Below are 25676 nucleotides of genomic sequence, written 5' to 3'. Positions count from 1 at the left end.
AGACGCGGCTGCCCGCAAAGATACTCCACAAATAAGCCGGTGATATGACAATACGCTTACAAAGGCACTGTTCAAGCAAGTGGTGACTCCATTACGAGGTGGGCAGTGTTTACATGGAATGAACTGGCAAGTGGTGACTCCATTACGAGGTGGGCAGTGTTTACATGGAATGAACTGGGTCCTCTAGTCCAACTGAACCGATCATTGACCGGAAATACTAATGTTCGGCAACTCAGAGACCATTTTCAGTTATTCATGGACTTCATACACCAAAACAACGATGAAATTTTGACGGATGACAATGCGCCACGTCTCCGGGCCACAGTTGTTCGCGACTGGTTTGAAGAACGTTTTGGACACTTCGTGCGAATGATTTGGCATTTGGCCTCTCAGATCGCCAGACATGAATCCCATCGAACATTTATGGGACGTAGTCGAGAGGTCAGTTGGTGCACAGCATGCTGCACCGGCAGCACGTTCGCAGTTATGGAAGGCATTAGAGGCATCGTAGCTCGATATGTCTGCAGGTGACTCCGAACGGCTTGTTGAGTCCACACCACATCGAGCTGCTGGACTACGCCGGGACAAAGGATGTCCGACACGATATTAGGTGGTGTCCCGTAACTTTTGTCAAAAAATGGTTCAAATGGCTGTAAGCACTATCGGACTTAACATCTGATGTCATCACGCCCCTAGACTTAGAACTACTTAAACCTAACTAACCTAAGGACATCACACACATCCATGTCCGAGGCAGAATTCGAACCTGCGACCGTAGCAGCAGTGCGGTTCTCGGACTGGAGCGCCTAGAACCGGTCGGCCACAATGGCCGGCTGACTTTTGTCACCTCAATGTACATGCAGTATAGAGGCGTCACGTGACGTCAGCTAAGACACTATCTCTGGTAGTGCCAACATTCTCAAGTGAAAGTAATCGATCCTCAGTCTGTCAGTGCAAAGTCGAATCCATATATTTTCTAATTTAACACCTTCCTATTTTCTGTTAAAATGATCATGGTGTTTAAATCTCAATAGCTTATCTAAACAAGCGCATACTAATGCTGTGTCCTAGATATGACGTTCGTCTCACTGAATTTTATTTCATGAGTACCCTCTTTGTAAGCATGATCCGCTACGGCAGACATCAATTCCTCTGATGTCCCACTAAAAACGTGGTAACAATATACACTAGCCCAAAACTACAAGGAATTTTATATAAACCAAATGGTGTCTTATAATCTTTGCTGTTCTTAAATGCTCTTTTAGCTTCTTGCTGGGCCTGAAAACAGTTTCAACTCTGTACTTGCCAAAGACTTTCCCAATGCGATGTGTGGTCTTACTAATAAACGGAAGAAAAACTATTCCGTTGGGAGGCCGTTCTTCCTCGTTGATGCTGATTCTCTCGCTGGTGAGAAGAGCTCGATCTGTATACTGTTAGAATAACCCTTCTTCTTAAAGGTCAAACGTAGGTGGTTGAGCTCGTCTTGTAAATAAAACGGTTCATAAATTCTGAAGGCTCCGTCCACCAAGGTTTAAGTAACACCTCTTTTTTTTGTCTGGGTAGTGGTTAGAATCTTTATGAAGGTAACGATCGGTACGTGTGGCTTTTCTATATTCCTTATGGCCCAACATACCGTCCACACGTTTGATTGCAGTCCAATCCAAAAAATTGAGTTGCCCGTTAGTTTCCGTCTCCATAGCAGACTGGACTTTTTGTTGATACTATTAAGATGTTCCAAGAAGGCATCCAACTCTTCTGCACTTCGTGTCCGTACTACGGAAGTATCAGCATAGCGATACCATCTATCTGGTATTTTAATGGCAGTCTGCAGTGCCTGTTGTTCAGAGAGCCTGTTGAGATTTACAGACACTGTAATAATTTTAACAGAAAAGAGGAAGGTGTCAAATTAGATAAAAAGTGTGTCAACTTTGCATCGACAGAATGACGATCGAGTACTTTTGAATCGAGAATGTGGGATCTACCAGAAATAGTCTCCTAGCCGGCATCAAGTGTTCGACCGTGGCGTCGTCTAACCAATATGTTCCGTGCTTTCTCGCGTTCTGAATGCAGTTCGCCGCTTCTCATCTGAGGATGTCCCTGCAACCGGAGACGAAATGTCAGAAGAAAGTTTTACATATCGACCACAGCCTGTCAGCCTGGAGATTTTTAATATTAGATGGAGCTTTGCAGTTCAGCCTTTTTCAAATACGTGAAGTCCCCCAGAGGTGAAACTCACGCTGTGTAAGAAAAAAAATCGTGTGGAACTTAATCTTTTGATTAGTAAGCTAAACCTATACTACCAAATCGTCCTCATTGTTTAACTTGCAGTTAACATTGATGTATGAACCAATAAATGTTTCGATTTAGTATGAAGTAAAAGTTGACACAAAACTGAATATAAAGGGGGAAATATGAGGGACTAACAGAGATTCTTACCTATGCTGTTCTCACTGACAGAATGGACAATAACAGAAAACAGATGAGTCGATTTCTTAGTAATATCGGAATTGTTTCCGTTCGTAATGCGCAGCAAACATGACTGCAATAGACATCACTTTAAAGTACGTATTTATGACTAGTATTATAAGTAATTTTTGTGTTGTGCTTATACATGACAGTTGATAATTAGGGAATTGCAACTGAGGCATTCTGCTTGTTACAGTTTTCGACACAGGAGACACAGAGCACGAAGAAGAATATCGAAAGGTTCACGATGAATACAAAGACTTGGTAAGGAACAATAACGTTACATCAGTCTGCCGACATTGCTTATTACGCACCACCACATGACGGTTTATTTAGAGAGCACATATTTTTTCCTTGATTTCATTGCCAAAAGACTTTCCCAAGACTAGGTTTTCTTTGCTGAAAGATATCTGATCTTGAAAAATGTGTAATCCAAACATAAGTCATTATAACACTGTCGTCAACCACTGCGACAGGTAATATGTTATTGCACATTGCACCAAATACGCGTTTGTTATTGGTATCTACAATCCTCTACTGCATGTAACACTCAGTCACACCTAACTGACTCATCTTGTGTCCTAATTACTCCGTCTCACGTCATTATTAACATGCTAATCAGTGTGCCAGCATGGTTTCAGAGCTCAACATTACACTGAGACTGCTACTTTTCATCTTGTCAACCACATCATAAGTGCAGTTCACAATCAATCCAAAATTTCAGGTATTTTCTTAGTTTTAACAGGCGCTTTTGATGTTATAGATCATACTATACTCTTAAAAAACTTGAGTGTTATGGTGTGTGAGGTCTGCCAAATGAGTGGCTGAAATCCGACTTAAGTAATCAATCTCAGGTTACAGAAGTCAGACACAGCCACGATAACACTATACACCACAGGGCTCTATCCAGGACTATTTATTTTTCTAGTATGGATTAATAATCTGCTCTCATGTGTTAATAATCTTCCCTCGTGCGTAAAGAATGCGGAAGCAGTACTATTTTCAGATGAGACCAGTCTCCTTATTATGCGAAAAATAGTAAAGATCCTACCACTGCTGAAGGTGTCATCACAGATGAAGTTCCAATGGCTCTATAAAAACAGGTTCGTCTTAAACCCACAAAAAACTTTCAGCCCCAGCAAAATAAATATACTGAAAAGCCACCGATTCACATTAACAACCACAGAATTCAGAATGTCTCTGTGGCAAAGTTTTTATGCGTTTGCCTGTAAGCAGTGAAGCTCTCGCATAACATCCTTAAACTACCAACTCTCTAAATTAACATATGTAATCAAAGTACTATAGAGAAATACAACTCTTGAAACAGTAAAAGCGTGTATTTTTATCGTATACACTCACTATTAAGATATGGTGTTATCTTTTGGGGAAATTTTCCTCCTGCTACAATAACATTCAGAAAACAAAAAAGAATAATCCGAATAACACAAGAAGCAACAATGGAAGTTCCTGTAAGCCTTCTTCAGAGATTTAAATAGTCTCCCTCGTCCTTGTATTTATAGACTAGAGATTGTGCTCTTTGTAAAAAAGAGTATGACGAAGAAAGAGAATCTCTTTATCCAAAACACTGCTGTGCATGAGTAACATACTAGGTTAAGGAAAATATCAATGTAAATTATTCCAGCAAAAGTCTATCTCAAAATTGTGCTTCTCACTCTGGTACAACAATTTACAATAAGCTTCTGGTAAACCTTCCGGGATGTAAGGTCGTGGTCCATGAAACTCTTTAACTCCTAACGTTTCGTCCAGAGCTGCGCTGGACATCTTCATAGGGGTGTTTCTCCTCCGGTGAGTTTCATGGACCACGACCTTACATCCCGGAAGGTTTACCAGAAGATTTGTCACCCGGTCGTGAAAGCCTTCATATTACAATAAGCTGCCAGAAACTACTAAGAATACCAAACACATAAATGCACTCAAAAAAAGATGCAAAATTTTGTATATTTAAGAATTATCTTTTACAGGTTGTCAGATTATATGAGTAACAAACTTTTGCCTAATATTGTTATACTGTAAAATATGTCTATCGTCTGTAATACATTGCATGTATATAAGATTTACCGCACCAATAAATAAATAAATAGATAAATATCACTTGAATCTAAGGATCTTAGTCATGTCGAATTCTTAAACGACGAACTTAAATAAAATTCGTTTTTGACAAATCATCACAAAAGCGAACAGCTTGTGTCGTACTACGAGAGTCATTTAATAACTAACGAGATAAATTAGTCTGGACAAAAAAGCGTTTATTATTACAAAACAACACTTTTTCTACTTTTCAACATAATCACCTTGAACATTTATGTACTTGTTCCAATGGGCTACAAGCTTTTTTATTCCATTTCCCCAGTCACACGGCGGCCGGCACGAATAACGTCATCAATTCCACTTTCAAGTGACCGAGTTGAAACTGCAACTGGTCGGCCAGAACGGTGTTCGTCAGTCACTGAGTAGCGACCACTTTTGATCTTCTCTACCCACATATAAAAACTTGCACGATTCGTACAACCTTCACCATAAGGTTTAGGCATTCTACAGTATATAGTGACTAGTTTCTCGCCTTCAGCAAGTGAAAAACGATTAACAGAACGTTGTTCAACTCGCCATCTTGAAATGTATTTCTGAGGTTATAAAGAAAACAATGTTGATACATCAGCTGATCAGGGCACATCCCACTGATTCCAACTTAAAGCCATAAAAATACTAAATATGCCCTACTAACGTTTTTTTCTCCAGACCAATTGGTCTCTTTAATTATTGAATGACCCTCGTATAACTGAACAATTTCCCTTTTGATACGATATGGATTCATGATTTAATTAGTTTATTATTAAAATAAGTTCCATAAAAACGAGAGCGATCGTAATAGTATGCAAAATAGGCAACCAAGTTACTAAGGCCAATCCCTTCAAATTATACTATATCTGTCTACTTAATTTTATCACCCTTGCGTAACGTCAAATGTCAAATATTTGCAGTTTCTTATTCGAAGAGTTCATGTGATCTGTATTTTACTTCCACACATTGCTGAGATTCAGATATGCTTTTCCAGGAATCTCTTCCTCAACTCCGAATTAATATTTGATACCAACGTTTGTCTTTACTGGCTCCTGCGCCTGCTCCTGCTTATGATGCCTCATTTCCTCCAGCCATCTTTTCTAACCTCAATTCCTAGGTAGGAGAACATTACCGTTTCTCCCTCTACTGACGCTTTCCCAACCCTGATGTTAAGAACGCCACACTTCTCCTTACTGTTTACGCTTTTACGTCTTTGTTTCGCTTACAGATAATCCACTTCAAGTATCTGATATTCCGCACTCCTATCCCAACAATGCCATTTTCGTTTTTCCTGATAACAACATCCTTCTGAGTAGTCCTCGACCGGAGATCCAAACTGGGGACTATTTTATTTCAGCATAATTTTCACAAGATGATGCTACCATCGTTTAACCATACAGTGGAGCAGCATGCTCAGGGGAAAAATGACGTCTCTAGTTTCTCCTTGCTTTACCCCTCCGTAGCAAAACCACGTTGACTGAAGCTGCAACACCATATCAGTCAATCATTTTTTATATATATTGCAGTTAAGTCAACAAAGTAAAGCAGAACCTCACACATCTAAAACATTACGTGAAAATGACATAGTACAAAGAGAAAACACACTTAAAAACGGGAATCATTTCTCAAAACGCGTCGTGAAAAATATTAATAAAAGAAAATCGTGACTTGTAGCAGAAAACGTATCTGTAAAATAAAAAAAAAACCTTCGTTTTCACAGTAGCAGGCTTTTAAAAAGTCATTAAAGAACAAAATCAGAAAAGACTTTTTTTAAGTCATTATAATGGCTGCTAACCCATACATAAGAATGACCATTAATCTAATTCAAGCGTGATCAACCAGAAATAACATCGATAAAGTATGCATACAACTATAGTCCCACTGTAGGTAACTGTATTTGCCTTGATACTTCTTTAGGACGAACTATCAAAATAATGGAAACTAATTCATTTAGCTAGTAATTTATATAAAGTGAAATTAGCTAACTGTGTGCTTTCAGGTAGATGTTATGCTCCAAAGTCACATGGAAGATATTGGTATTACTCCAGAGCAATTTGAAGAAGCTTGCGGTCAGAGGAATATCGGAAAAGTGAACTTCCACGAGGTCTGAGCTTCGTAAAGAACAGTAACTCTCAAATAATATATACAATCATAATGTAGATCTGTAAGATGGAAGAGACGTTCACGTTTCTGTTTTAGAGCCTTTTTGAACAAGTGTGGGCTGCCAACGATTACGAAATCTTCAAACGAATGATGATACAGAAGAATTTGGAGTTACAATTACAAGCATTGGAGATGATTCAGCAAAAATATGGTATCACTCCACAATCGTATTTGCCCGATGACGAAACAAAATTGCCTGCAGAAGAAGCACAAATCATGGAAGAGGTTTTGAAGTAAGTGTTCCGATGGGTTTCTTGTCTTCTTAATTCTGGCTCTAATTTTCATTTTTTATGACAATCCTAAATGTTACTTTAACGGTACTGTGTTACTCCATGGCTGCATATCGTAAGGCTTTTCAATGGTAGAGTCACCTTTAATTAAATATTGAAGTATCGGATGCCTTAAATAGCAAAACTTAAAAATATTTCTATTATATCTGGTGAACAAATGTAATAATCTATTAAAATGTTCATGATCATATTATAAAGTATAGACAGGCTATTGTAATGAGGAGGTGACATGAACCACGATAAGTATGTCCAGCTTCCAGTATAATAGAAGAAACGTCAGTAAATTTGATTTACATGTTGCCTTTCTTCCTAAGTTACAAAATGGTTCAAATGGCTCTGAGCACTATGGGACTCAACTGCTGAGGTCATTAGTCCCCTAGAACTTAGAACTAGTTAAACCTAACTAACCTAAAGACATCACAAACATCCATGCCCGAGGCAGGATTCGAACCTGCGACCGTAGCGGTCTTGCGGTTCCAGACTGCAGCGCCTTTAACCGCACGGCCACTTCGGCCGGCCCTAAGTTACAGTTTTGCAACTAATATATTCGATTTTAATGATGCGTATGATTTTTTAAATAAAAAGTGTATTAATTTACAAATAACAGAGCTCCTCCTGGAACCATACAACCGTAAAACAAACTTGACGGGTATTAATAATAACTTTCTTATATCTCATCAAAGACCTTCTTAACATCAGAAAGGAAGATTAGAGTTTAATGACCTGACGACTACACTACACGAAGATGACGTGCTACAGACGCGAAATTTAACCGACAGGAATAAGATGCTGTGAAATGCACATGATTAGCTTTTCAGAGCATTTGCACAAGGTTGGCGCCGGTGACGACACCTACAACGTGCTGACATGAGGAACGTTTCCAACCGATTTCTCATACACAAACAGGAGTTGACCGGCGTTGCCTGATGAAACGTTGTTGTGATGCCTCGTGTCAGAAGGAGAAACGAGTACCATCACGTTTCCGACTTTGATAAAGGTCAGTCGAGATGACAGGCATCTTATCCGCATGGCTGTAACGGATCGTGCAGCCACGTCTCGATCCCTGAGTCAACAGATGGGGACGTTTGCAAGACAACAACCACCTGCAGGAACAGTTCGACGACGTTTGCAGCAGCATGGACTATCAGCTCGGAGACCATGGCTGCGGTTACCCTTGACGCTGCATCACAGACAGGAGCGCCTGCGATGGTGTACTCAACGACGAACCTCGGTGCACGAATGGCAAAACGTCATTTTTTCGGATGAATCCAGGTTCTGTTTACAGCATCATGATGGTCGCATCCGTGTTTGGCGACATCGCGGTGAAAGCACATTGGAAGCATGTACTCATCATCGCCATACTGGCGTATCACTTGGCGTGATGGTATGGGGTGCCACTGGTTACACGTCTCGGTCACCTCTTGTTCGTATTGACTGCACTTTGAACAGTGGACGTTACATTTCAGATGTGTTAATGGTGGCCGAGTAACTGGCTCGTCACAATATGGCAGTCACTACTCTTGATGAACTGTGGTATCGTGTTGAAGCTGCATGGGCAGCTGTACATGTACACGCCATCCCAGCTCTGTTTGACTGAATGCCCAGGCGTATCAAGGCCGTTATTGCGGCCAGAGATGGTTGTTCTGGGTACTGATTTCTCAGTATGTATGCACCCAAATTGCGTGGAAGTGTAATCACATGTCAGTTCTAGTATAATATATTTGTCCAATGAAAACCCGCTTATCATCTGCATTTCTTATTGGTGCAGCAATTTTAATGGCCAGTAGTGTAGATACAACTAGATAGAACACAAAATCGGGTTTGAAAAGGACACTGAAGTAAATCAGCAGTGCACTTTCCAAACAGCCATCTCCGTATTTTGCTGAAGCGACGTGGTCGAAATAACAGACACCACTTTTTGATGCAACAGCTGCTTGCTTCCTGAGTTGATAAAAGCCATGGGATATCTCATGACATCGTGCCGGACTTACTTTTGCCCCTCGTAGTGCAGCAACTCGACGTGGCGTGGTCTCCACAAGTCGTTGGAAGTCCCCTGCATAAATATTGAGATGTGCTGCCTCTACAGCAGTCTATATTGCGGAAGTGTTGGCCGTGCAATATTTTGTGCACGATCCAACCTCTTGATTATGCCGCATAAATGTTCTATGGCATTCATGTCCGGCGAGCTGGGTGGCCATATCATCTGTTCGAACTGTCCAGATTGTTCTTCAAACCAATCGCAAACAATTGTGGCTCGGTGGCATGACACATTGTCATCCATAACAATCCCCCCGCTGTTTGGGAATATGAAGTCCGTGAAAGGCTGCAAATTACAAACGGTCTCCAAGTAGCCGAACATAGCCATTTCAAGTCAATGATCGGTTCAGTTTGACCAGAGGACCCTGTCCATTCCATTTAAAACGTATTATGGAGCCACCAAAAGTTTGCAAAGTGCCGTGTTGAAAATTTGCGTCCATAGCTTCGTGGGGTCTGAGCCACCTTCGAACCCTACCATCAGCTGTTACCAGCGCAAACTGAGACTCATCTGACCAGGCCATGGGTTTACAGCCGTCTAGGGCCCAACCGATATGGTCACGAGTCCAGAAGGGGCGCTGAAGGAGATGTACTGTTAGCAGAGGCGCTCCAGTCCGTCGTCTGCTGCCATAATCCAATGACACCAAATTTCACCGCACTGTCCTAACGGATACGTTTGTCGTACGTCCCACGTTGATTTCAGCAGTTATTTCCAGCAGTGTTGCTTGTCTATTAGCACTAACAATTCTACGCAAACGTCGCTGCTCTCGGTCGTAAAGTGAAGGCCGTCGAACACTGCGTTGCCAGTGGTGAGGGGTAATGCCTGAACTTGGTATTCTCGGCACACTGTTGGCACTATGGGTCTTGGAACGTTGAATTACTTAACGATTTCCGAAATGGAATGTCCCTGCGTCTAGCTCCAACTACCATTCCACAGTGAAAGTCTGTTAATTCCCGTCGTGAGGCCACATCACTTCGGAAACTTTTGCACATGAGTCACCTGAGTACAAATGACGGTTCCACCAATGCACTGCTATTTTATACGTTGTGTACGCGATATTACCGCCATCTGTATACGTGCATATCGCTATATCGTGACTTTGTCACTTAAGTGTATATACAGTATGATGTAAGAGAAATTCAGACATCACCCGTAGTCGGGCGCTGAAATAAATCCGATGGCACAAGTGAAAATTTGTGCCAGACCGAGACTCGAACTCGGATCTCTCGCGTTACGCAACCGGTCACCTTAACCACTTCGGCTATCCAAGCAAGCTTTCCGTCCATTCCAAATTCTCAACTGTCGCAAACTACAAGTATAGCGTCCACTGTCCATTATCCTCATTGCCCATAGCTTCCATCTGACTCCCGCAAGAGTGCAAATCTGATATATATATATATATATATATATATATATATATATATATATATATATATATATATATATCAGATCTGTACTTTCTGAAAGAAGGGTAATATATAATATATATGCGCCTTGACGGTTCTAACAATACCACCACTTGTAAGGTAGGTTAGAAATCAGATTAATAATGTTGCTCACGCAGCATATGTTCGCTTTATCGGGCAACAACAAAGTTGTTGACTGTGGATGGTATTGTCAGAATGGAAATAATGAAGTCACTGTAAAAAGGTCATTAATTTTGGCACTTATCTTGAATGGATTCCCACGTAGATTTCGTCGAAGTTGTTATGGCTCATCTTATTGATTCTAGGGTGATTCCACTTTGACTGCTAGAAGGTCCAGATCTGTATTTTAGCAATATTTGAAGACCTAACAAATGTGTTTTTTCAGGAAATTCTTAATGATCATACAATCCCAGATCAGAACAATGGTATGGTAGAAATAATTTTTGACTTGGTGTTCACGATCCACATTTTTATTTAACTTCTTGTAAATTCACATATACTTCTTAATTGTCATATCATCAAGAAAACAGTTTTGTATCAATCTTCACATATTTAATTTCCACTTTAACCAAACACAAGACTTTTTACAAAGCGAAATAACAACTTAACTTCTGTAAAGTGAAACAAAGACTGCTCTGTGCGCATTCGCGCCAAAACGGTTACAAGTAAGTCAAAGATTATGACAGTCTCACAGAAATGAATACACACAATAACCATATCACTGTAATACATCGATACAGCGGAGTACCTATACATTAATAAAACCAAATGTGAATATTGTCACAAAAATATGTTTGTTACTTCGCAGAAAAGTAGTACGATATTACAGGTATCGAGAACTGGGGTTGGAGTGCCGTAATGGTCACGTAAGTAAAGAATCATTACACTGTGAATAACGATACCTTCAGCGCAGATGCACACTACGTCCGAATGCCTGCGTGAATCAAGCGAAGCTGCGTGCAGTGAGATTAGCGGACATTTGACGATACATGTGAAGTGTGCTGCAAATGGAGAATTTGGGTTGGATGGAAAGCGTGAACGGTTAGCCGAAGCGGTTCAGGTGACTGCTCGCGTAAAGCGGGAAATCTGGGGTCGCGTCCCGGTCAGCACAAATTTTCACTGTCGCCATTGGATTGTGGCTGAGGTCTGAATTTCTCTTCTGTATCTAGTTGGGTGGATGGGGATTTGAACCTGAATGCGAGTGAATTGCATTAGCCACTATGCCACCTCACTCTGTGTCCTTTTAAATCCATACAGACAGAATAGTATATTCCAGGCTGGTGGAGCAACAAAGTGTTGAATGCTATCTAGCAACAAATATTGATTTCAGAGATGCATAATTTAGAACTTCCTACGTGTATATTGGTTATTTTATGTTTTTCTGTCCCATTCAAGTTACTTGTTTTAGTTTACTACGACTTATTCTTTTCTTTGCCACTCCTCTTGGATCTAAGCATACAAACGGTCGCAGATATGCTGGTGATGGAGAAATTTTTTTAAGCAATTTAACATGAAGAGAAATTTTAGAATGATTCTTCCACGGGTTTTGCACTGCAACTGTAATAGGTATTCATGGCATATTTGAGTTAGCCTCAATTACTCCAGAAGATATACTAACTTCTGTGAGTATTGTGAATCCGGAAAGAAAGGTCGGAATGAATTCGAATTCCGAGGAAGCATTAAACAGCGTGCCGGTAGTAAGTGATTACGTTTACAGCAAGAGGTTATCCTCTCGAGTATTCAGAAATATCAACGTGATGCCAAGGTGAGCCAATGAAGTGGTTTCAAATAAAGCAGTAACGTGAAAGCTAGTACCACCACGGCTTGAGGACATTAAATTGCGGATAAGAAGCATATGGGTGAATTCTGACTAGGGAAAAATTGTTTCAGCCAATATCGCAACAATATTTATTATTGACGACTGCTCTTGACAGCCGAAGCTGTCATCCTATGGTCTTCAAAAATTTTTGGTTATAAATCATATTCAAATATGAGTTGATCATTCATGCCACGTCACACGACATTATGTCATTATGCCACAATGATCATGTAAAATGGTGCAAGATGTTTGAAATTCTAAGAAAAATTGAAGTAAGAAACCGGAAAGGATAGGTGATACACAAAATGTGGAAGAACCAAGAGGGAACAATAAGAGTGGAAGATCAAGAAGAAAGTACTTGGATTAAAAGGAGTGTAAGACAGGGCCGTAGTCTTTCTCCCCTACTGTTCAATCTAAACATCAAACAAACAATGACGGAAATAAGAGAAAGGATCAAGAGTGGGCTTAAGATACAGAGAGAAAACCTACCAATGATAAGCGTCTGCTGATGATATTGCTATTCTTATTGAAGTGAAGACGAATTACAGGATCTGTTCAAAGGAATGAACAGTTCAATGGGCACAGAATATGGATTGAAAATAAAGTGGAGAAAACAAAATTAATGAGAAACATAAAAAATGAGAATAGCGAGAAACTTAACGTGAATATCGATGACTACAAAGTAGACGAAGTTGAAAAATTCTGCTACTCTGAAAACAAAAGTAACCCGTAATGGAGGAAGCAAGGAGGACTAAAAAGCAGACTAGCAACGGCAAGAAATACATTCCTGACCAAGAGAATCTGCTATTATCCAACATGGCCCTAATTTGAGGAGGCTCAAATGGTTTAAATGGCTCTAAGCACTATGGGACTTACCATCTGAGGTCATCAGTCCCATAGACTTAGAACTACTTAAACCTAACTAACCTAAGGACATCACACACATACATGCCCGAGGCAGGAATCGAACCTGTGACCGTAGCAGCAGCGCGGCCACAGTGGCTGGCAATTTGAGGAGGAAATTTTGAGAATGTACGTTTGGAGCTCAGCATTGTGTGGTAGTGAAACATGCACTGTGGGGAGCCGAAAAAGAAGTGAAATCAAAGCGTTTGAGATGTGAGCTACGGAACAATGTAGAGAATTAGGCGGTCTGATAAGGTCGGCGAGGGAAGGAATATATGGAAAGCACTGACAAGACGAAGGAACAGGATGGTAGGAGATCTGTTAAGACACTAAGGGATAACTTCCATGGTACTGGAGGGTGCTGTAGAGGGTAAGAAATGTATAAAAACACAGGAACTGTAAACATCCAGCGAATAATTGAGGACATAGGTTGCAAGTGCTACTCTGAAATGATATGGATGGCACAGGAATCTACATAAATGATCTTTTGGATAGGATGGATATCAATGTGCGGCTGTTTGCTGATGATGCTGTCGTGTACGGGAAGGTGTCGTCGTTGGTGAGTGTAGGAGGATACAAGATGACTTGGGCAGGATTTTTAACTGATATAAAGAAAGGCAACTAACTCTAAATATAGATAAATGTAAATTAATACAGATGAATAATAAAAAGAATCCCGTAATGTTTGAATACTCCATTAGTAGCGTAGCGCTTGACACAGTCACGTCGATTAAATATTTGGGCGTAACATTGCAGGGCGATATGAAGTGGGATAAGCATGTAATGGCAGTTGTGGGGAAGGCGGATAGTCGTCTTCGGTTCATTGGTAGAATTTTGGGAAGATGTGGTTCATCTGTAAAGGAGACCGCTTGTAAAACACTAATACGACCTATTGTTGAGTAATGCTCGAGCGTTTGAGATCCCTATCAGGTCGGATTGAGGGAGGACATAGAAGAAATTCAGAGGCGTGCTGCTAGATTTGTTACTGGTAGGTTTGATCATCACGCGAGTGTTACGGAAATACGTCAAGAACTCGGATGGGAGTCTCTAGAGGAAAGGAGGCGTTCTTTTCGTAAATCGCTACTGAGTAAATTTAGAGAACCAGCATTTGAGGATGACTGCAGTACACTTTTACTGCCGCCAACTTATATTTCGCGGAAAGACCACAAAGATAAGATAATAGAGATAGGGCTCGTACAGAGGTATATATATATATATCTCTCCGTCTTCAGGCTACAAGTGGCCCATCGGGACCATCCGACCGCCGTGTCATCCTCAGATGAGGATGTGGATAGGAGGGGCGTGTGGTCAGCACACCACTCTCCCTGTCGTTATGATGGTTTTCTTTGACCGTAGCCGCTACTATTCGGTCGAGTAGCTCCTCAGTTGGCATCACGAGGCTGAGTGCACCCCGAAAAATGGCAACAGCGCATGGCGGCCTGGACGGTTACCCATCCAAGTGCCGGCCACGCCCAACAGCGCTTAACTTCGGTGATCTGACGGGAACCGGTGTACCCACTGCTGCAAGGCCGTTGCCTACAGAGGTATATAAGCAGTCATTTTTCCCTCGTTCTGTTTGGGAGTGGAATAGGGAGAGAAGATGCTAGTTGTGGTACGAGGTACCCTCCGCCACGCACCGAATGGTGGATTGCGTAGTATGTATACAGATCTAGATCGCTGGAGAGGGATAACCAATCTGCTCCAGACTGTGACGTGACCGTACTTAAGTGGCGCTGAGATTTTATTCCTTGTTGTCTGCAACAGCACTCTCTAATGCTTGGCAAAATAGGTGTCTGTACCGTCTCTGCCGCCGTGTGCTAGTGAACCTCAGCCCCTCCACAAATCCTATCACTGTGCGGAGGTAACTTCTGATGTGACACGCACTGCAGCTGCATGCAGTGCTGTGAAATGGTCGTGTGATGCCATACACTTCCTCTCTTTGCTCCACAACACGAGACACTCACCTTGTCGGCAGGAAGACGGTGGAGGAGTACAAGACGGCCAGCGCCATTGCCGACGAGGGGACGCGCGAGCTGGAGCAGAGCCTCATATCGGAGGAGCGGCAGCGCCTGGAAGCGGAGTGCCGCCGCGAGAAGAGCCTGCTGCAGTCGGCCATCCTGCAGACCGCGGGTACGTGTCGCGCGGGGACACCGACACAGCCGTGTCCTGGCAGTAAAAGCTAACGTTCCAAACCTTTTCAGAAGCTGACGCCGAGCTACCAGAGGCGGACCGGGCACCTGCTGCCGAAACGATCAGCAATACTGCGGTAGTGGTAAGTGGCCATTGGCGCCGTGCTCTGCCGTCTACTGGTGAGACCTGTAAGACTAGATTAGATTAGATTAATTACCCATTCCATAGACCCATAAATGAGGGAATCCTCCTGGGTGTGGAACATGTCAGATAAACACATTACAAAAATGTAATTAGAAAAACTTGAGTTTCATTAATTTTAATGATCCTCAGTCAATATATTTGTTGTTGTGGTCTTCAGTCCTGAGACTGGTTTGATGCAGCTCTCCATACTACTCCATCCTGTGCAAGCTTCTTCATCTCCCAGTACCTACTGCAGCCTACATCCTTCTGAATCTGCTTCGTGTATTCATCTCTTGGTCTCCCTCTACGATTTTTACCCTCCACGCTGCCCTCCAGCACTAAATTGGTGATCCCTTGATGTCTCAGAACATGTCCTACCAACCGATCCCTTCTTCTAGTCAAGTTGTACCATAAACTTTTCTTCTCCCCAATTCTATTCACTACCTCCTCATTAGTTATATGATCTACCCATCTAATCTTCAGCATTCTTCTGTAGCACCACATTTCGAAAGCTTCTATTCTCTTCTTGTTTAAACTATTTATCGTCCACGTTTCAATTCCATACATGGCTACACTCCATACAAACACTTTCAGAAATGACTTCCTAACACTTAAATCTTTCTCGATGTTAACAAATTTCTCTTCTTCAGAAACGCTTTCCTTGCCATTGCCAGTCTACATTTTATATCCTCTCTACTTCGACCATCATCAGTTATTTTGCTTCTCAAATAGCAAAACTCGTTTACTACGTTAAGTGTCTCATTTCCTAATCTAATTCCCTCAGCATCCCCCCACTGAATTCGACTACACTCCATTATCCTCGTTTTGCTTTTGTTGATTATCATATTATATTCTCCTTTCAAGACACTGTACATTCCGTTCAGCTGCTCTTCCAAGTCCTTTGCTGTCTCTGACAGAATTACAATGTCATCGGCGAAGCTCAAAGTTTTTATTTCTTCGCCATGGATTTTAATACCTACTCCGAATTTTTCTTTTGTTTCATTTACTGCTTGCTCAATATACAGATTGAATAATATCGGGGAGAGGCTACAACCCTGTCTCACTCGCTTCCCAACCGCTGCTTCCCTTTCATGCCCCTCGACTCTTATAACTGCCCTCTCGTTTCTGTACAAATTGTAAGTAGCCTTTCGCTCCTGTATTTTACCCCTGTCACCTTTAGAATTTGAAAGAGAGTATTCCAGTCAACATTGTCAAAAACTTTCTCTAAGTCTACAAATGCTAGAAATGTAGGTTTGCCCTTCCTTAATCTATTTTCTAAGATAAGTCGTAGGGTCAGTATTGCTTCACGTGTTCCAACATTTCTGCGGAATCCAAACTGATCTTCGCCGAGGTCGGCTTCTACCAGTTTTTGCATTCGTCTGTAAAGAATTCGCCTTAGTATTTTGCAGCTGTGATTTATGAAACTGATAGTTCGCTTGTTTTCACATCTGTCAACACCTGCTTTCTTTGGGATTGGAATTATTATATTCTTCTTGAAGTTTGATGGTATTTCGCCAGTCTCGTACATCTTGCTCACCAGATGGTAGAGTTTTGTCAGGACTGGCTCTCCCAAGGCCGTCAGTAGTTCCAGTGGAATGTTGTCTACTCCCGGGGCCTTGTTTCTACTCAGGTCCTTCAGTGCTCTGTCGAAGTCTTCACGCAGTATCGTATCTCCCATTTCATCTTCATCTACATCCTCTTCCATTTCCATAATATTGTCCTCAAGTACATCGCCCTTGTATAGACACCCTATACACTCCTTCCACCTTTCTGCTTTCCCTTCTTGGCTTAGAACTGGGTTTCCATCTGAGCTCTTGATATTTTTACAAGTGGCTCTCTTTTCTCCAAAGGTCTCTTTAATTTTCCTGTAGGCAGTATCTATCTTACCCCTAGTGAGATAAGCCTCTACATCCTTACATTTGTCCTCTAGCCATGCCTGCGTAGCCATTTTGCACTTCCTGTCGATCTCATTTTTGAGACGTTTGTAGTGCTTTTGCCTGCTTCATTTACTGCGTTTTTAATTTTTCTCCTTTCATCAATTAAATTCAATATATCTTCTGTTACCCGAGGATTTCTACTAGCCCTCGTCTTTTTACCTACTTGATCCTCTGCTGCCTTCACTACTTCATCCCTCGGTGAAATAGGAAAACTGTAATTCCGGCAGAAGCCACAACATTAAAAAAAGGAAAAAGGAAGATTTTTCCAAGAAATGTTTGATTTATTCTGTTATTAGGATATTGGACACTTTATTAATAAAAGAGGATTTATTTAGTTTCTATTTCAATTTAAGATTGACGAATTTATGCTGTTATTTGACGGTTCAACAGAAGAATATTAAAGGCACCGAAGCAAGGCCGATGAGGCAGAATATTGGCGAGCATGAGGACGGGTTAAAGGGGGAAAACTGCACCAGTGGTCTACTGATCAAAATCACCTGGGTCCTGCGTTCGAACTTCACCACTGTTTAAATGCATACACACACACGTTATAAAATGTATGTGTGTGTGTGTGCGTATATGTATGTCCCACAACTCCTCCTAAATCACTTGACCGTAACTAGACCGACTTCAACCAAACTTGACACGCATAACCTTTACTGTCAGGCGACAATTGCTGTCGTGATAAGAATCATCTTCCTTTCATAATTCAGCAGATGCGATTTCAAAAACAATAAGATGCGTGAAAAACTGTCGAATCACGTATTGTGTTTAAATTTATTACTTCTTTGCTATTAATGCCATTCGCAATAAATTTCACAGACAGTATCCACATATGACAAAGAATGTACCTATAACATTATTTCATTGTACAACGTGAAGTTCAGTAAGCATGACGTCATAAAACTTGAGATAAAAAGCCCCATCATGTCTGAAGCTTAAATTTGTTTCTTCTTTGCTACTAACTCTGTTCATAACATATTTCGCAGACAGTATCCACATATGCTGCCTACACAAATGTACGACTGTACGACACGATTCAAGAGATATGACATCATAAACACTGACATGCGTGAAAAAGCACCATATCATGAATGAAGTTTTAATACATTTATTCTTTACTACTAAGACACTCCTACAGACGAGCAAACTTAAGGAAATCCCTGACACCTGGCAGCGCGTTTGACAGCTTTCAACCCGAAGCGGAAACAAGAGCCATCATTAGAGCTATGTGGAGGCGTTACCATAGAGATGTTTACAAAATCACGTTGTAGACAGGCGAAGCAGCCGTTCTTACGCATTTGTACGTTGTGCATACTTTTTGCACAACTGTTCCATAATTTGAAAGGTGTTTTCACGAATACACCGACATAAGTTTTTTTCGATACTACACTACAAACAGTGATTTTCTGTTTCCATTTCTAATAGAAAATAGGCAATGTGAATACCCGGGCAATGCCGGGTTTGGGAGGTAGTTTTAAATAAAAATCATCAGCAACGGAGGCCAAGGAATTTGGGCATAAGAAGTCACCATCGTTCTGCCAACGGCCTTGTCAAAGAGCGTGGAGGAATATACAGAGGTTCAGGCCACTCTCTTGCTCCTGGGGGTGGAAAACTGCCTCTAAGAGGAGCATGAATCAGCAATGATCAACAGCTTGAGGATGCAAATGGTATGGAGACCACTGCACTAGAGATGCTTATGGTGCAACCACAGGACGTGTGGTCTGCAAATGAAAACATTTCACGATGATGTCTCCATTGCCAAAAAGATTCTAGATTACTCCCCCATTCGGATCTGCAGGAGGAGATTACGTAGGTGGGTTTGGCCGTGAGAAAAGAAAAGGATGGAATAGTCAGCAGGAGGGCAAAATTCTACTATCCTGGGCGCGGAATGTCGGAAGTTTGAACGTTGTAGAAAAGTTCGAAAATCCGAAAAGGGATATGGTAAGGCTCAATTTAGATCAGTGAATTGAAATGGAAAGAGGTCGATGATTTCTGGTCAGGCGAATGTAGGGTATATCAACAGCAGCCGAAAATTGTATAACAACAGTAGGATTCGTAATGAACAGGCAGATAGAGCAGAGAGTGCGTTAATGTGAACAGTTCAGTGACAGGGTTGTTCTCATCAAATTCGACACCAAATCAACGCTGGGAACAATAGTTCAGGTATACATGCTGACGTCGCAAACAGAATATGAAGAGATGGAGAAAGTATAAGAGCATATTGAACGGGTAAGTCATTAAGTAAAGGGAGATGAAAATCTAATAGTCATGGGGGACTAGAATGTGGTGGGAGGGGAAGAAACAGAAGCAAGGGTTATGAGGAATACGTACTTGGTAGTAGGAATGAGAGAGGAGAGAGATTAATTGAATTCTGAAAAAATAAATACGAGTATCAGCCAGTAAAGCGAATACTTTGTTCAAGAATCATAAGAGGCAGGGACGTACCTGGAAACAGCCAGGAGATACAGGGAGATTCCAGTTAGATTACATCATTGTCAGACAGAGATTTCGAAATCAGAAATAGGTTTGTAGGGCGTACCCAGGAGCAGAAATGAACTCAGATCATAATCTGGTAATGGTGAAGAGTAGGCCATAGTTTAAGAGACTAATCGGAAGAATCAGTGTGCAAAGAAACGGGACACGGAGGAACTAAGTAACGAAGAGATACACTTGAAGTTCTCTAAGGCTATAGATTCTGCGATAATGAGTAACTCAATAGGCAGTTCAGTTGAAGAGGAACGGACATTTCTAAAAAGGGCATTCACAGAACTTGGAAAGAAGAACATTGGTACAAGGAAGGTAACTGCGAAGAAACCATGTATAACGGAAGAAATGATTGAGTTGATCGACGAAATAGAAGTCATTCAGGAATGAAATAAGTGGGAAGTGTAGGGAAGCTAAGACGAAATGGCTACATGCAAAATGTGAAGAAATCGAAAAATAAATGATTGTCGGAAGGACTGACTCAAAATATATAAAAGTTAAAACAACGTTCTGTAAAATTAAAAGCAATGTTGGTAACATTAAGAGTGCACTGGGAATTCAACTGTAGAATTCAGAGGAGAGAGGGAATAGAGGGAAAGAGTACACTGAAGGCCCCTATGCGGGGGAGGACTTCTCTCATGACAGGAGTCAACAGGTAAGAGGTAAGGGAACCACTATTAGAGTCAGAATTCAAAAGAGCTTTGGAAGATGAAATAAGGCAGAAGTGAAAGGTAACATTCCATCAGCATTTCTAAAATCTTATATAAATTGAAGGTGGATGGGGGAGGAATTATTGATATCAGTTGCTGCAGGACTTTATGTGGAATTAGCAGTGACAAGTGAAAATGTGAAGCTGGACGGGGATTCGAACCCAGGCTCTCCTGCTTATTACGCAATTACGTTAACCACTGCGCCAGCCGGACACAGTGTTTAGCGTAATTACGTGGACCAGCCGACGAACATTCCCACCTAGCACTGAAATCGGCCGGGAGGCGAGCAGAGAGAGTACGCGCAATTACAATAAAGATTTTATCTAGATGGTGCAGTGTTTAACGCAGCTACCTAGTAAACAGAAGATCTCATGTTCGGATCCTGGTTCGGCACACACTTTTTACTCATCGCCGATGATATCACACGAAGCGCTGAAGCAGATGCCGTCCTTCACTTACGTTTCCTTCCTCTCCATCCACCTTTAGTTTACATAATATGAATCACAGCTGCGAAATCCGCATTCATATTTATAAACTCACTAGGGAAAATGGCAACAAAACGACTATTGATCATGGTGTGTAGAATGTATGAAACCGGCGATATACCATCAGACTTTCAGAAAAACATCATCCACACAATTCTGAAAACAGCAAGAGGGGACAAGTGCGGGAATTATAACATATTAAGCTTAAAGCTCATGAATCCAAGTTGTTGCTGACAAGAATAATATACAGAAGAATAGAAAAGAAAATTGAGAATCTGTTAGAGGAAAGGTAAGAGCACCAGTGAGGCAGTTCTGACGTTGTGGTTGATACTGAAAGCAAGACCGAAGAAATATCAAGACACGCCCATAGAATTTGTCGACCTTGAAACAGCGTTCGACATCATAAAAAGGTGAAAGATGTTCGAAATTCTGAGAAAAATTGGGGTAAATTATAGGGAAAGACCTACGAGGGACTAGAAAGATTGGAAGGTCAAAAACGAAGTGCTCGGATTGAAATGAATGTAAGACCGAGTTGTAGTCTTTCGCCCTTGCTGTTCAATATGTTCGTCGAAGGAGCAATGACGGAGAACTGCAGGATGCATAGAATGGAATGAACAACAGAATGAATACAGAATATGGATTAAGAGTAAATAAAAAAAGGACAAAGGTAATGAGAAATTGCAGAAATGAGAATAGCAAGAAAATTAACATCGAAATTGGGGATGAACAAGTAGAAGAAGTTAAGGAAATCTGCTTCCTAGGCAGCAAAATAACTCATGATAGACGGAGCAAGGAGAACATGAAAAGCAGACTAGCACCCACAAAAAGAGCAATCATGGCCAAGACAAGTCTATTAGTATCGAACATAGGCCTTAATTTTAGGAAAAATATTCTGAGAATGTATGTATGGGCCACAGCATTGTATGATAGTGAAACAAGGATTGTGGGAAAACTGGAAAAGAAGAGAATCGAAGCATTTGAGATTTGGTGCTACAAAAGAATGTTGAAAATTATGTGGACTGATAATGTAAGGAGGGAAGAGGTTCTACGAGGAATCGACGAGGAAAGAAATATATGGAAAACTCTGACAAGAAGAATGGACAAGATGGTAGGAGATGTGTTAACATATCAGGGAATAAATTCCAAGGCACTAGAGGGAGCTGTATAGGGTACAAACTCTATGGGATGACAGAGATTGGAATACATCCAGCATAGAATGTAGCACGTGGGGTGCAAGTGCTACTCAGTCGAAAAGGTTGGAACAGAAGAAGAATTCGTGATGGGCTGCATCAAAGCAGTCAGATAGAACATTGGCACAACAGTGGGCTTTCAGTTCATCTTGTCGCCAAAGACAAACTGGGATTGTCACGTGGCTTTCTTGTAAGGCTGTTTGTTTGGATTTTACGCAAAGGGCGAAACTTTAATATTACACGTCTTTGTCCTGTTTTTACCCACTTGTTTATTAACAGTACCAATGATGAATAATTGTTGCGGTTATGGATGCAAATCTAAACGCTTTACAGGAGCAAAAGGCAGACAATCAATACTGTAGGATAATTTATGTGACTGCGTGGGCACATATTTACGAGACGAGTGTTAGACAAGTTCGGTAGTTTGAGAAATGTGCTGGCAATCAATCCGTCATGTGCGTAGTACATTTCGAGCAATTCTCATCAGGTTATATTTATATCTCAAAATTCCATTATACAGATAGCCAAAGTTATTATGCTTATTTAATGTAGTAAGGATGGGAGACCGTGCTGCTAGTACTATAACGTGGATAATAATTATAGATGGTTAATATTTTAGTTTCCCTAAGAATGAACAGGAATGAAATAATGTATCACAAAGTATAAACTGAAGAATTTTGCCCCTAAGGTATTTCAGTGTGAAATAAATAACTGCGTGTCTGCTTTCAGTTTTGAAGTTATTCATGATACTTTCTCTTTGGCATAGTAGGAGGCCAATTCACTTTGCCGCGGCAGCGTAATAGAGAGTCAATAATATGTTACAGTACAAAACATTAAAAATAGCAGAGCGTATCCCTTTATTCCATATTTAAAAACAATACAGACATCTGAGTCTGATACACTTGTTGCAAACAATTGAAATGCCCTTTAGTTTTTGTTCAAAAATGGTTCAAATGGGTCTGAGCATTATGGGACTTAACATCTGAGGTCATCAGTCACCTATAACTTAGAACTACTTAAACCTAACTAACCTAAGGACATCACACACATCCATGCCCGAGGCAGGATTCGAATCTGCGACCATAGCAGTCGCGCGGTTCCGGACTGAAGTACCTGGAACCGCTTGGCCACCGCGGCTGGCTGCGTATTGGTCTTCAAAGTCTTAAGACAAGTCAAGTTCATTCCCGATCTTGAATGCAAATGGTTAAGATGCCTATGAATGGTGTTTACAAAGCGTACAATACATTTGGGCTGGGTCTGTCTGTACTAACGGGCATTAAAAATCTGCAGAGCGCTAACAACAAATCTTGCGCCATACCATAGTGTCGTGAGTTCTTAGGCAATATAAGTTGGCGCCAATGAATCAAGTCTGAGCATCTTAACCCCGTGGGTATCCTTATTCTGTGGTAATAAGTATCTAATTAAAAAAAAATGTTCAAATGTGTGTGAAATCTTATGGGACTTAACTGCTAAGGTCATCAGTCCCTAAGCTTACACACTATTTAACCTAAATTATCCTAAGGACAAACACACACACACAACCATGCCCGAGGGAGGACTCGAACCTCCGCCGGGACCAGCCGCACAGTCCATGACTGCAGCGCCTAAGACCGCTCAGCTAATCCCGCGCGGCAAGTATCTAATTTGCAGAGGTTATCGTTAGTCGTTATAAGAATGACTTTGGCATGCTTACGTGGTAACAGAGCTAAAGCCGGGTTCACACACGCAACGAAAGTATCGCCACAAGTCAAGTCATTCTGAAGTGGCGCTGTGAGCTACCGTTCACACAGGACGCCACAAATTCTTCGTAATTGCGCAGTTTGCAAAATGGCGTCACCTGTCTCACCTGAAATGATTCGGGCCTGCGTTAATGTTGTTGCGCAAATTGTGGCATTAGAACTGAGCGAAGAGTTAACAACAAAGAAACGGAAACGAAATGGATCTGTATGTGGATATCGCGCAGAAATTATATGGGAGCAACAAATACGCTCATAAAAGAATTAACATTCGAAGATAAAAATTCGTTCGTAAACCGTTTTCGGATGTCGAAGACGAATTTCGAGTACTTGTTGAGTTGTGTATCAAGCTCTATTCAAAGATCGCATACACACATGAGAGATGCAATCCCTGCCCGTGTGAAACTTCAAGTAACTCTCCGATATTTGGCGAGTGGCGATTCCATGTCATCTCTCCAGTACACCTACCGTGTCCCGAAAAATACTATATCAGTATTCTTGTGCGAAGTGCTGGATGCTATTTACGATGCCCTTAAGTCTCATTTGAAGGTAAATGAGAAAACATAGCCCCTTTTGTTGTAGCTACATCAGTTCCAGGTACATATTCACGCATACTGTTTACTATTTCAATTAATGCAGCATCTCTCAAATTTCTGTCTTTGTATGATTCGCTTTTGTGGTTCCAAAGGCGTTCTCGTTCCTGATACACCTCCAAGAATCTCATAATTGTCGCTGTTGACCACTTTTTCGACATATTAATAGCAAACGCACAAACAAAAGTACCATCTGCGATCGAATACGAACTAGAAAGGTTTGAATCCAGCCGTGAGGTAGCAATCGAATGACGTTATTCGATTGTGGAGAAGGCAAAATGGCGCAACAAAGTAGAACCACGTTCAACTTTTTGTGGTGTGACAAAAGTTGCGCTTCTTAAATGGCGCCACCGAAGACTAGGAGTTCACACATGCAACTACAAAGCAACGGTAGTTCGCCATTAGCAGTGGCGATACTTTTGTCGCCTGTGTGAACCCGGCTTAACGCGCTGCACGATGCCGCACAGGAGCCCTCGCCGCAGCCGTCTGCACCGGCGCTGGACGAAGTGGACGCGGAGGAGGTGGCGCGCCGCCAGCAGTACCTGCGCGCGCAGCGGGACAAGCTGCTGCTGCTCAAGAAGCAGGAGCGCGAGAAGAAGCTGCGCGCCGCCGCGGCCGGCAGCGCCGAGCGACCGCGGTCCGCGCGGGCCGCCAGGGCGGCGCTGTCGTCCGGTGGCGCCAGCGCCGGTGGCGCCAGCGGCGCGCCTGACACCGACAAGGCCGGCGGCGCAGACAGCGCCAACTTGCAGGTGCGCCGCGCGCTGGCGCGCCGGCTCAAGTCCGAGGTGGTGGGCGCGCCGTAGGGCCGTGTCCGGCTGCCGCCCCAAGTCACTAATAGTGGCTCCCTTTCTTTCAAAATGCGTAAAAGTTTAATTCTTTGAAACATCATCAGCCACATGTTAAGATACAGATTTCAGTGACGTGCATCACATACAAGGTGTTTATAAAGTACCATCGCTATTCCTGCAACATAATTTGAGTAAAAACATCTGTACTTAAACCATTATCATGGTCAGTTACTCTTGATGGCCCCTGGTATCTGT

At 41.8% G+C, this 25676-nt stretch overlaps 1 protein-coding gene and 1 pseudogene across 1 annotated transcript in view; one reads left to right on the top strand and one right to left on the bottom strand.

Moving 5' to 3' along the window:
* The window catches only part of LOC124795614 (cilia- and flagella-associated protein 36), a 108569-nt gene extending 83133 nt beyond the window's left edge, over positions 1–25436 (top strand). The window contains exons 2-7 of the mRNA XM_047259686.1: positions 2663–2730; positions 6545–6649; positions 6745–6941; positions 15158–15312; positions 15384–15454; positions 25101–25436. Of these exons, the coding sequence (XP_047115642.1) occupies positions 2663–2730; positions 6545–6649; positions 6745–6941; positions 15158–15312; positions 15384–15454; positions 25101–25436 (932 nt within the window). The remainder of the gene's footprint in view (positions 1–2662; positions 2731–6544; positions 6650–6744; positions 6942–15157; positions 15313–15383; positions 15455–25100) is intronic.
* Positions 14602–14719, bottom strand: LOC124796548 (annotated as a pseudogene).
* Positions 25437–25676: the final 240 nt, after the last annotated feature.

This window comes from Schistocerca piceifrons, chromosome 4, assembly GCF_021461385.2.
Source record: "Schistocerca piceifrons isolate TAMUIC-IGC-003096 chromosome 4, iqSchPice1.1, whole genome shotgun sequence".
Classification (NCBI taxonomy): domain Eukaryota; kingdom Metazoa; phylum Arthropoda; class Insecta; order Orthoptera; family Acrididae; genus Schistocerca; species Schistocerca piceifrons.
Note: the sequence above shows the minus strand (reverse complement) of the source record. Positions and strands in the feature narration are given on the sequence as shown.